General features: G+C 39.3%; 2 protein-coding genes across 7 annotated transcripts in view; one reads left to right on the top strand and one right to left on the bottom strand.

The window, feature by feature from the left end:
- Positions 1-14,055, bottom strand: part of pphln1 (periphilin 1) — a 173,200-nt gene that overhangs the window by 113,991 nt on the left and 45,154 nt on the right. The window lies entirely within an intron of this gene.
- Positions 1-14,055, top strand: part of prickle1b (prickle homolog 1b) — an 80,799-nt gene that overhangs the window by 56,661 nt on the left and 10,083 nt on the right. For both annotated transcript variants that reach the window (XM_061914286.1, XM_061914285.1), the window contains exons 2-4: positions 2,645-2,842; positions 5,342-5,455; positions 9,884-10,021. In XM_061914286.1, coding sequence (XP_061770270.1) covers positions 2,657-2,842; positions 5,342-5,455; positions 9,884-10,021 — 438 coding nt within the window. In that variant the 5' untranslated portion in view covers positions 2,645-2,656. The remainder of the gene's footprint in view (positions 1-2,644; positions 2,843-5,341; positions 5,456-9,883; positions 10,022-14,055) is intronic.

Here is a 14,055-nt window from a genome sequence, read left to right as displayed (position 1 = left end):
GGTATTACAGGTTTTTAAAGGTAAAATTCTGGTGAGTAATACTAGCTTTTTGCGGTAAAAAAAAAAAGCTGTGGCATCGTTTTTCCATTTAATACATGGTAAAAAATGTAAATTTTACTGTAAAAAAAAACTGGTAGTACAGTTGCCAGAATTTTATCGTAAAAATGTGGTGGTTTTACAGCATTTTACTTTTAATTGGAAACACTGTATTACAGGTTTTTAAGGTAAAATTCTGGTGAGTAATGCTAGCTTTTTGCGGTAAAAAAAGCTGTGGCATCGTTTTTCCATTAACTACATCGTAAAAACTGTAAATTTTACTGGAAAAAAAACTGGTAGTACATTTGCCAGAATTTTATCGTAAAATATGGTGGTTTTACAGCATAATACTTTTAATCAGAAACATGGTATTACAGGTTTTTAAAAGGTAAACATTCTGGTGAGTAATGCTAGCTTTTTGCGGTAAAAAAAAGCTGTGGCACCGTTTTTCCATTTGATGCATCGTAAAAACTGTACATTTTACTGTAAAAAAAATGCTCATCAAACACTTATTGGGAACAGGTGTGCAGGCTAATTGGGAAAAGGTGGGTGCCATGATTGGGTATAAAAACAGCTTCCCAAAAAAATGCTCAGTCTTTCACAAGAAAGGATGGGGCGAGGTACACCCCTTTGTCCACAACTGCGTGAGCAAATAGTCAAACAATTTAAGAACAACCTTTCTCAAAGTGCAATTGCAAGAAATTTAGGGGTTTCAACATCTACGCTCCATAATATCATCAAAAGGTTCAGAGAATCCGGAGAAATCACTCCACGTAAGCGGCATGGCCGGAAACCAACATTGAATGACCGTGACCTTCCATCCCTCAGACGGCATTGTATCAAAAATCGACATCAATCTCTAAAGGATATCACCACATGGGCTGAGGAACACTTCAGAAAACCCCTGTCACTAAATAGAGTTGGTCGCTACATCTGTAAGTGCAAGTTAAAGCTCTACTATGCAAAGCGAAAGCCATTTATCAACAACATCCACAAACGCCGCCGGCTTCTCTGGGCCCGAGATCATCTAAGATGGACTGATGCAAAGTGGAAAAGTGTACTGTGGTCTGACGAGTACACAATTCAAATTGTTTTTGGAAACTATGGACATTTGTGTCCTCGGGAACAAAGAGGAAAGGAAACATCCAGGTTGTTATAGGCACAAAGTGTAAAAGTCAGCATCTGTGATGGTATGGGGGTGCATTAGTGCCCAAGGCATGGGTAACTTACACATCTGTGAAGGCACCATTAATGCTGAAAGGTACATACAGGTTTTGGAACAACATATGCTGCCATCAAGGAGCCGTCTTTTTCATGGACGCCCCTGCTTATTTCAGCAAGACAATGCCAAGCCACATTCAGCACGTGTTACAACAGCGTGGTTTCGTAAAAAAAAAAGAGTGCGGGTACTTTCCTGGCGCGCCTGCAGTCCAGACCTGTCTCCCATGGAAAATGTGTGGCGCATTATGAAGCGTAAAATAGGACAGCGGAGACCCCGGACTGTTGAAGGACTGAAGCTCTACATAAAACAGGAATGGGAAAGAATTCCACTTTCAAAGCTTCAACAATTAGTTTCCTCAGTTCCCAAACGTTTATTGAGTGTTGTTAAAAGAAAAGGTGATGTAACACAGTGGTGAACATGCCCTTTCCCAACTACTTTGGCACGTGTTGCAGCCATGAAATTCTAAGTTAATTATTATTTGCAAAAAAAAATAAAGTTTATGAGTTTGAACATCAAATATCTTGTCTTTGTAGTACATTCAACTAAATATGGGTTGAAAAGGATTTGCAAATCATTGTATTCTGTTTATATTTACATCTAACACAATTTCCCAACTCATATGGAAACAGGAAAGAAGAACAATTATTTCAGCTATTTTATATATTGTGTTTAAACTGATTACTCAAATAATCCACCAAACGATACTGAGTTTCTAAAATAACCAATAGCTGTGGCCCTAAAGTCAAGTATCAGCCTATTGTTTTGCCAATAGAAGCCATCCAGATCCTAATGATGCTGATAGTGCCGCCCTCATGCATGTTTAAAGATCACACCTACGTGGCCTTTGCAGAGCTTGTATGAAACGTTCTTGTTTGCCCCCAAACAAGTTCTGTTCTGGTCCAGATTTGCACGTGAAAGAGACGGGGCAAATCACAAGTCACTTTTTTCGACACCCCTCCCGAGACCGAAGCACCTCTATCAGGACTATTAGGACTGCGGCAGATAAGACGACGACCCTATTCGTGTGATGGTATCCAGTCAATGCGACTCATGCATTATTTATGTTCTTATGCATATTTGGAGTGACAGGAAAGTCATCCAAGATTAAATGTGGTCTTACACACTCTGCTAACAGATGTTGCTGGCATCGTTTTGTCCGAGCACGCTGTGTAAATTTAAAGAAGGTACTACAGATGTCCTGAACATGAGACTCTACAAAAAGGCATCATTTACAATGTAATCCAAATCTTGTAGCTTTGATGGAAAAGCCTGGTTGGATGTTTCCGTTACACGTTCGCTTAAGTGCCTCTTAAGTGCAATGGATGCATTTTCGTCGAGCATCAAAGGAGTTGAGACAACAACTTATGTTGTATTTTCTGTCCGCAGCGCCCGCACACGATGAACCTGGAGCGCGGTGAACGAGGGGAGCGCCCGTCGCATCGAGGCCAAGAGATGGAGCCCATCCCTGGGGGCAAGAAGGGCAAGGTGTCCTTGAGCTTCCAGAGGAGCTCCACCTCGGACGACGACTCCGGTTGTGCCTTGGAGGAGTATGCCTGGGTGCCACCGGGACTTAGGCCTGAGCAGGTCAGGCCTGGACACTAAATACTCCAAACTCATTTTTATTGAGGGCTACATTGCAGTTATGGTTGTCATCAGAGGGCCACTTGTGACAAAGACTACATACTAACCCTGTTTCCATATGAGTTGGAAATTGTGTTAGATGTAAATATAAACAGAATACAATGATTTGCAAATCCTTTTCAACCCATATTCAGTTGAATATGCTACAAATACAACATATTTGATGTTCAAACTCATAAACACTTTTTTGTTGCAAATAATCATTAACTTTAGAATTTGATGCCAGCAACACGTGACAAAGAAGTTGGGAAAGGTGGCGATAAATACTGATAAAGTTGAGTAATGCTCATCATACATTTATTTGGAACATCCCACAGGTGTGCAGGCTAATTGGGAACAGGTGGGTGCCATGATTGGGTATAAAAACAGCTTCCATGAAATGCTAAGTGATTCACATCAATTTCTTTTATTTACATCCAACACATTTTCCCAACTCATATGGAAACGGGGTTTGTATATACATATATAAAATATCTATATACATATTAATATACATATGTATGTATATATATATATATATATTAGGGCTGGGCAACGATTAAAAAATTTAATCAAAGTTAATCGCTCTATTTCTCTGATTAATCGCGATTAACTGCATTGTATACGCAAAGCCCAATAATGAATTCAAAAGTAGTGTGTAGTGCACCTTTATTGGAATATTCTCCCACATGAACAAAAGCGCCAAAACATTTTTTTGTCCAAACACAATTTAAATCAGTCCTTGTTAAACAGTAGCAGTTAAATAGCATATTTTATGAAAATCAACTCAAAAAATGTAAATACAAACATTTAAGCTTATTGCCACTGCCAGGGTATTTAGGTTATCCTGTTTGTTATGGAAAATAAATATAATCTACATACAAATCTCTGAGCCACAATCATAACATCTGAACAGGCAATTTCTGAAGTAACAGCAGAAACATTTTTTTTTATCAGGGATCTTATGTTTAAAAAACCTATATTATAGGTAGTGGGCTGTTTTAGGGAATTTTTGATCAAATTACCCGTAGTAGCAATATTAATAATGTTGTGTTTATTCTGCGTAGTGCACTTAAAATAATTATGACCATATCTAGGAATTGATATGATGGGAATTTTCCGATTGTTTGCTTGGTGCTTTGATAAACTGAAGGCATCATATACATGGTACTATATTGTGATGTTATGAGCCAGGGAAAAAAGAACTACCCTACCCAGCATGCAATAGGAGTGACGAGCATGCGCGGTAGCCCGGTATAGGTTGTGTCGCCATGACGGCATCTTGTATGTTGTGATATGCACGCTCTGAAAGTAAACGTTAAGAACTCAGCCAACACTCCTGGTCTGCATTATTCATAAATAGACAGACAACACATATACTCCGCTGCTTCACAGGCCGCTGGATGTAGCCGGCAAAGTATTCCCATGCTAGCTAGCCGGTCTAGCAAGCACGCCTCATTCAGTCCAAAACGGCCCGATCTATCCACATCCAGAATTGTCTGGCGGTCGTAAGTGATCCCGGAGTGACCACGCTGTAAGCCAGCCATGACATTTGCAGAATTGTCCGGTATTTTTGCCAAATGTTCCATCTTTACCAAGAGCCCCTCGACGCCGAAGTCCATCCGGGCGACGCCATCTTGTTAAGAAAAGGCGTTAACAAAATAAAAGCATGTAAACAACATAGGCAAATGTGCGATAAAATAATTGTTGGCGTTAATAGATTGATGAGTTAACTCGTAATTAACGCATTAATTTGCCCACCCCTAATATATATATATATATATATATATATATATATATATATATATATATATATATATATATATGTATGTATATTTTTTATTTTTTTGTCCCACTTTTGTATAATAATTTAACCTGCGACGTCACGTGAGTTGGACTTGGGGACCCATGGAACATATGCCAATGCACAAAGTAATTTTTTTTCAGTCAAAATTGATTAAAAATAATTCACAAATACATTTAGCCAGAAAGTTCCTTATTATTTCGATATTTTTGCTTGCCACATAAAATGACATGACAAGCCCGATCTGACCCCCCTGCGGGCCTCCACAACTGCACGCTTTCGCTTGTGGCCGTAGCTAACAGCTCGTCTGTATATTATTGTTGCGTGTTTTCCCCATAAAATTCTCGGAAGACGTAAACATTTTATACTTTCAGCGGGAAAACGGGTTAAACAAACAGTGCTCTCTCGCGTGTCCAGAGAGATTTCACAGTCGCTTGCCTGTGACGGGATCAAGATTGACATGTTTGGCCCGCCAAATCGAAAAATAAGGGTAAACACACGCACGCACGCACGCACACACACACACACACACACACACACACACACAGTAGCAGCCTTTATCCATTCATTGATTCCATATTTGCTTCTCGCGTCTTCCAATTCATTCTAAAGTGTGATGTTTGCAAGACTCTAAACGAGCCAACTTCTTGCCTCTGCAGGTCCAGATGTATTTTTCCTGCCTGCCGGAGGAAAAAGTGCCGTACGTTAACAGCTCTGGCGAGAAACACCGGATCCGACAACTGCTCTACCAGCTGCCGCCTCACGACAACGAGGTAAAGCCATGAACTCAAAAGTCTGCGGAACTTCACTCCGAGCTTTTCCTACAAACCCTGTTTCCATATGAGTTGGGAAATTGTGTTAGATGTAAATATAAAAATTGAATACAATGATTTGCAAATCCTTTTCAACCCATATTCAGTTGAATATGCTACAAAGACAACATATTTGATGTTCAAACTCATAAACTCTTTTTTTTTTCTGCAGATAATAATTAACTTAGAATTTCATGGCTGCCACACGTGCCAAAGTAGTTGGGAAAGGGCATGTTCACCACTGTGTTACATCACCTTTTCTTTTAACGACACTCAAAAAACGTTTGGGAACTGAGGAAACTAATTGTTGAAGCTTTGAAAGTGGAATTCTTTCCCATTCTTGTTTTATGTAGAGCTTCAGTCCTTCAACAGTCCGGGGTCTCCACTGTCGTATTTTACGCTTCATAATGCACCACACATTTTCCATGGGAGACAGGTCTGGACTGTAGGCGGGCCAGTAAAGTACCCGCACTCTTTTTTTTTACGAAGCCACGCTGTTGGAACACGTGCTGAATGTGGCTTGGCATCGTCTTGCTGAAATAAGCAGGGGCGTCCATGAAAAAGACAGCGCTTGGATGGCAGCATATGTTGTTCCAAAACCTGTATGTACCTTTCAGCATTAATGGTGCCTCCACATATGTGTAAGTTACCCATGCCTTGGGCACTAATGCACCCCCATACCATCACACATGCTGGCTTTTCAACTTTGCGCCTATAACAATCTGGACCTTTCTTTGGTTCGCTTCCCCTTTGGTCCAGATTACATGATGTCAAATATTTCCAAAAATAATTTGAAATGTGGACTGGTCAGACCACAGAACACTTTTCCACTTTGCATTTGTCCATCTTAGATGATATCGGGCCCACAAAAGCCGGCAGCGTTTCTGGATGTTGTTGATAAATGGCTTTCGCTTTGCATAGTATAGCTTTAACTTGCACTTACAGATGTAGCGACCAACTGTATTTAGTGACAGTGGTTTTCTGAAGTGTTCCTGAACCCACGTGGTGATATCCTTTAGAGATTGACGTTGGTTTTTGATATATTGCCATCCGAGGGATGGAAGGTCACGGTCATTCAAAGTTGGTTTCCGGCCATGCCGCTTACGTGGAGTGATTTCTCCAGATTCTCTGAACCTTTTGATGATATTATGGAACGTAGATGTTGAAATCCCTAAATTTCTTGCAATTGCACTTTGAGAAACGTTGTTCTTAAACTGTTTGACTATTTGCTCACGCAGTTGTGGATACAGGGGTGTACCTCACCCCATCCTTTCTTGTGAAACACTGAGCATTTTTTGGGAAGCTGTTTTTATACCCAATCATGGCACCCACCTGTTCCCAATTAGCCTGCACACCTGTGGGATGTTCCAAATAAGTGTTTGATGAGCATTGCTCAACTTTATCAGTATTTATTGCCACCTTTCAAAACTTATTTGTCATGTGTTGCTGGCATCAAATTCTAAAGTTAATGATTATTTGGGAAAAAAAAGAAAACTTTATGAGTTTGAACATCAAATATGTTGTCTTTGTAGCATATTCAACTGAATATGGGTTGAAAAGGATTTGCAAATCATTGTATTCTGTTTATATTTACATCTAACACAATTTCCTAACTCAAATGGAAACAGGGTTTGTAATTAAAAGGAAAAAAATGGGATGAGTGGGTGAGAGAAAGCAGTGCATTTTGTTAGCAATAAAACGTCATCAGCTGATTACAACTTAGACTAACACAAACAGAACAATGGCCAGCAGCTTTATGGTCTGTAGTGCAAGTCTCCTTTCACATCTGCGCTGATAAGAGTTTACATTAGAAGATAGAGCGCGAGGCTTTATCAGGCCACACGAGGGGCTCCGTCCGACTGAGGTGGTCTCTGTATAAACATAACGTTTAACGGGCTGGTTTTATAATGTTTGTTGGTGATTGAGGAGAATTCCTTGCGTAAGTGTGGTTGGGGAGGGAGAAAGTGCACCAGCATGTCTTTTATCCGGGCATTAATCAGCATCTCTAAACACAAAGCAAGGGGTTTACGTCTCGCCCATGCCATCCTTTCAACAAAAGCTTTGGGCGGATGATTTTTCAAACAAACTACAAACCCTGTTTCCATATGAGTTGGGAAATTGTGTTAGATGTAAATATAAACAGAATACAATGATTTGCAAATCCTTTTCAACCCATATTCAGTTGCAAATAATCATTAACTTTAGAATTTGATGCCAGCAACACGTGACAAAGAAGTTGGGAAAGGTGGCGATAAATACTGATAAAGTTGAGGAATGCTCATCAAACACTTATTTGGAACATCCCACAGGTGTGCAGGCTAATTGGGAACAGGTGGGTGCCATGATTGGGTATAAAAGCAGCTTCACAGAAAATGCTCAGTCTTTCACAAGAAAGGATGGGGCGAGGTACACCCCTTTGTCCACAACTGCGTGAGCAAATAGTCAAACAGTTAAAGAACAACCTTTCTCAAAGTGCAATTGCAAGAAATTTTGAGATTTCAACATCTACGCTCCATAATATCATCAAAAGGTTCAGAGAATCTGGAGAAATCACTCCACGTAAGCGGCATGGCCGGAAACCAACATTGAATGTCCGTGACTTTCGATCCCTATCAAAAAACCGACATCAATCTCTAAAGGATATCACCACATGGACTCAGGAAGACTTCAGAAAACCACTGTCACTAAATAAAGTTTGCCGCTACATCTGTAAGTACAAGTTAAAGATCTACTATGCAAAGCGAAAGGCATTTATCAACAACATCCAGATACGCCGCCGGCTTCTCTGGGCCCGATATCATCTAAGATGGACTGATGCAAAGTGGAAAAGTGTTCTATGGTCTGACGAGTCCACATTTCAAATAGTTTTTGGAAACTATGGACATTTGTGTCCTCAGGAACAAAGAGGAAAATGGGTTCTACTTGTATAGCGCTTTTCTACCCCTTTTTAAGGAGCCCAAAGCGCTTTGACAGTATTTCCACATTCGTCCATTCAAAAGAAAGGTCCAGATTGTTATAGGCGCAAAGTTGAAAAGCCAGCATGTGTGATGGTATGGGGGTGCATTAGTGCCCAAGGCATGGGTAACTTACACATCTGTGAAGGCACCATTAATGCTGAAAGGTCCATACAGGTTTTTAAACAACATATATTGCCATTCAAGCAACGTTATCATGGACGCCCCTGCTTATTTCAGCAAGACAATGCCACACCATGTGTTAGAACAGTGTGGCATCATAGTAAAAGCAGTTTAAAAAGCTTTTTAAATCATTTATCATTAGTAAATATAAGAAAGAAGAGCAAACATTGTTTTAGAAAGACAATAATATATAATATGTATATAAATACAATTTATGATTTCATAATTATACATATAGGTTATATTAAAATGTATATATTACCACTTTATATGGAATTTAAATAAATTGTGTATATATAATATGTGGCGACTTGTCCAGGGTGTACCCTGCCTTCCGCCCGATTGTGGCTGAGATGGGCGTCAGCGACCCCCGCGACCCCGAAAGGGAATAAGCGGTAGAAAATGGATGGATATATATATATATAAGTGTACAAATGTATATGTTTGATTTAAATGTTAAACTGTGTATATGAGACGTGTGCTACATATATGTTGCTTATATATTGCTTAAAAAAAAGTAATATAAGTGAAGCATGTTTTAGATTTTATGTATTTTGAATCTTGTTCTTGTTGTGATGGGGTAGGTTTATATAAGCTTCAACCTACACCCTTTCGGCTCAATCATTGCTCAAATGAGTGTTTTTTTTTGTTTTTTCCTTTTTTTGTTGTTGTTCTTTGTTTTATGTGAAGATTGCCGAAATAAATAAATAAAAAAATTAAAAAAAGAGTTCGGGTACTACACTGGTTTGCCTGTAGTCCAGACCTGTCTCCGACTGAAAATTTTAAAGCCTCAAATACGACAACAGAGACCCTGGATGGTTGAACAACTTAGGCTGTACATCAAACAAGAATGGGAAAGAATTCAACCTGAAAAGCTTCAACAATTAGTTTCCTCAGTTCCCAAACGTTTATTGAGTGTTGTTAAAAGAAAAGGTGATGTAACACAGTGGTGAACATGCCCTTTCCCAACTACTTTTGGCACGTGTTGCAGCCATGAAATTCTAAGTTAATTATTATTTGCAGAAAAATAAAATAAAGTTTATGAGTTAGAACATCAAATATGTTGTCTTTGTAGCATATTCAACTGAATATGGGTTGAAAAGGATTCACAAATCATTGTATTCTGTTTATATTTACATCTAACACAATTTCCCAACTCATACGGAAACAGGGTTTGTACTTTTTCTTTTTTCTTTTTCCCTTTTTGGCAACACCGGAAAAAACCAAAAAAAAACACTTCTGTCTCGAGCAGGTTCGTTACTGCCAATCTCTGACAGAGGAGGAGAAAAGGGAGCTTCACGTGTTCAGCGACCAGCGGAAGAGAGAGGCACTCGGGAGGGGAATGCCCAAGATCCTGCCCCGAGCTCTGCAACACACATGCTGCGAAAATGTAGGTAGCACGACCACACACACACACACACACACACACACACACACACACACACACACACACACACACACACACACACACACACACACACACACACACACACACACACACACACACACACACACAAAGAGGTCATTAAGTGCTCATGTAGCCATCAGGCATAAAAACCAAGGGGTGCACTATTTATATCTTAAGCTCGCCTGATTGGCTGATGTAGTTTGGAACTCGCAAATAAATCCCCCTCATTACTTTGCGGAAGCGAGGGAAATCTTACGCGCAAACCGAGCAGTAAAGTCAGCGCCCTGAGAAGAATCGTCTTGCCAAGTTCCTGCCAACACTCTAAAACTGCTTCAGGTGTAAATATCTGACCCTGAAATGCTGCAAAATGAGTGAAGGTGCAGTCGTCCATCGTTTATGTTTCTACCATGAATTGAGTAACGTGGACCCCCGACTTAAGCAAGTTGAAAAACCTATCGGGGTGTCGCCATTTAGTGGTCAATTGTACGGAATATGTACTGTACTATCTACTAATAAAAGTCTCAATCAATCAAAAAACGCTTATTTCACCTTTTAAAAACATAAGTCATCACATTGCAGTCTACACATTTCTCTTATGTATGACTGCCATCTACTAGTCACACTTATCAGTACATCTTGCACCAAATAAAATTGCTTCGAGGTCGGTAAGCAGAACCTGAATTATACCGTACATTAGGCGCACCGGGTTATAAAGGTGCACTGTCGAGTTTTGAGAAAATGAAATCATTTCAAGTGCCTTATAGTCCGAAAAATACGGTAATTTTTGCATGCACTTGTTTTTCACCATTTTTCTGCATACAAAAATATTGCAGTCTACACGTATCTCTTATGCGTGACTGCCATCTACTGGTCATCTACAACCATGAATTGAGTAACGTGGACCCCCGACTTAAGCAAGTTGAAAAACTTATCGGGGTGTCGCCATTTAGTGGTCAATTGTACGGAATATGTACTGTACTGTGCAATCTACTAATAAAAGTCTCAATCAATCAAAAAACGCTTATTTCACCTTTTAAAAAAATAAGTCATCACATTGCAGTCTACACATTTCTCTTATTTATGACTGCCATCTACTGGTCACACTTATCAGTACATCTTGCACCAAATAAAATTGCTTCGAGGTCGGTAAGCGGAACCAGAATTATACCGTACATTAGGCGCACCGGGTTATAAGGTGCACTGTCGAGTTTTGAGAAAATGAAATCATTTCAAGTGCGCCTTATAGTCCGAAAAATACGGTAATTTTTGCATGCACTTGTTTTTCACCATTTTTCTGCATACAAAAATATTGCAGTCTACACGTATCTCTTATGCGTGACTGCCATCTACTGGTCATTTACAACCATGAATTGAGTAACGTGGACCCCCGACTTAAACAAGTTGAAAAACTTATTGGGGTGTTACCATTTAGTGGTCAATTGTACGGAATATGTACTGTACTGTGCAATCTACTAATAAAAGTATCAATCAATCAAAAAACACTTATTTCACCATCTACCAAATAAATCATCATATTGCAGTCCGCCCATTTCTCTTATGTATGACTGCCATCTACTGGTCACACTTATCAGTACATCTTGCACCAAATAAAATTGCTTCGAGGTCGGTAAGCGGAACCAGAATTATACCGTACATTAGGCGCACCGGGTTATAAGGTGCACTGTCGAGTTTTGAGAAAATGAAATCATTTCAAGTGCGCCTTATAGTCCGAAAAATACGGTAATTTTTGCATGCACTTGTTTTTCACCATTTTTCTGCATACAAAAATATTCCAGTCTACACGTATCTCTTATGTGTGACTGCCATCTACTGGTCATCTACAACCATGAATTAAGTAACGTGGACCCCCGACTTAAACAAGATGAAAAACGTATTCAGGTGTTACCATTTAGTGGTCAATTGTACGGAATATGTACTGCACTGTGCAATCTACTAATAAAAGTTTCAATCAATCAAAAAACACTTATTTCACCATCTAAAAAAATAAGTCATCACACTGCAGTCTACCCATTTCTCTTATGTATGACTGCCATCTACTGGTCACACTTATCAGTACATCTGGCACCAAATAAAATTGCTTCGAGGTCGGTAAGCGGAACCAGATTTATACCGTACATTAGGCGCACCGGGTTATAAAGAGGCACTGTCGAGTTTTGAGAAAATGAAATCATTTCAAGTGCGCCTTATAGTCCGAAAAATACGGTAATTTTTGTATGCACTTTTCCCCCCCATTTTTCTGCATACAAAAATATTCCAGTCTACACGTATCTCTTATGTGTGACTGCTATCTACTGGTAATCTACCACCATGAATGGAGTAACGTGGACCCCCGACTTAAACTAGTTGAAAAACTTTTTGGGGTGTTACCATTTAGTGGTCAATTGTACGGAATATGTACTGTACTGTGCAATCTACTAATAAAAGTCTCAATCAATCAAAAAACGCTTATTTCACCATTTAAAAAAATAAGTCATCACATTGCAGTCTACCCATTTCTCTTATGTATGACTGCCATCTACTGGTCACACTTATCAGTGCATCTTGCACCAAATAAAATTGCTTCGAGGTCGGTAAGCGGAACCAGAATTATACCGTACATTAGGCGCACCGGGTTATAAGGTGCACTGTCGAGTTTTGAGAAAATGAAATCATTTCAAGTGCGCCTTATAGTCCGAAAAATACGGTAATTTTTGCATGCACTTGTTTTTCACCATTTTTCTGCATACAAAAATATTGCAGTCTACACGTATCTCTTATGTGTGACTGCCATCTACTGGTCATCTACAACCATGAATTGATTAACGTGGACCCTGACTTAAACAAGTTGAAAAACTTATTGGGGTGTTACCATTTATTGGTCAATTGTACGGAATATGTACTGTACTGTGCAATCTACTAATAAAAGTCTCAATCAATCAAAAGACGCTTATTTCACCATTTAAAAAAATAAGTCATCACATTGCAGTCTACCCATTTCTCTTATGTATGACTGCCATCTACTGGTCACACTTATCAGTACATCTGGCACCAAATAAAATTGCTTCGAGGTCGGTAAGCGGAACCAGATTTATACCGTACATTAGGCGCACCGGGTTATAAAGGTGCACTGTCGAGTTTTGAGAAAATGAAATCATTTCAAGTGCGCCTTATAGTCCGAAAAATACGCTAATTTTTGTATGCACTTTTTCCCCCCATTTTTCTGCATACAAAAATATTCCAGTCTACACGTATCTCTTATGTGTGACTGCTATCTACTGGTAATCTACTACCATGAATGGAGTAACGTGGACCCCCGACTTAAACTAGTTGAAAAACTTTTTGGGGTGTTACCATTTAGTGGTCAATTGTACGGAATATGTACTGTACTGTGCAATCTACTAATAAAAGTCTCAATCAATCAAAAAACGCTTATTTCACCATTTAAAAAAATAAGTCATCACATTGCAGTCTACCCATTTCTCTTATGTATGACTGCCATCTACTGGTCACACTTATCAGTGCATCTTGCACCAAATAAAATTGCTTCGAGGTCGGTAAGCGGAACCAGAATTATACCGTACATTAGGCGCACCGGGTTATAAGGTGCACTGTCGAGTTTTGAGAAAATGAAATCATTTCAAGTGCGCCTTATAGTCCGAAAAATACGGTAATTTTTGCATGCACTTGTTTTTCACCATTTTTCTGCATACAAAAATATTGCAGTCTACACGTATCTCTTATGTGTGACTGCCATTTACTGGTCATCTACAACCATGAATTGATTAACGTGGACCCTGACTTAAGCAAGTTGAAAAACTTATTGGGGTGTTACCATTTATTGGTCAATTGTACGGAATATGTACTGTACTGTGCAATCTACTAATAAAAGTCTCAATCAATCAAAAGACGCTTATTTCACCATTTAAAAAAATAAGTCATCACATTGCAGTCTACCCATTTCTCTTATGTATGACTGCCATCTACTGGTCACACTTATCAGTACATCTTGCACCAAA

Source organism: Nerophis ophidion, linkage group LG10, assembly GCF_033978795.1.
Source record: "Nerophis ophidion isolate RoL-2023_Sa linkage group LG10, RoL_Noph_v1.0, whole genome shotgun sequence".
NCBI classification, from domain to species: domain Eukaryota; kingdom Metazoa; phylum Chordata; class Actinopteri; order Syngnathiformes; family Syngnathidae; genus Nerophis; species Nerophis ophidion.
The sequence above is the reverse complement of the archived record's forward strand: the minus strand, read 5'-3'. Positions and strand labels throughout refer to the sequence as shown.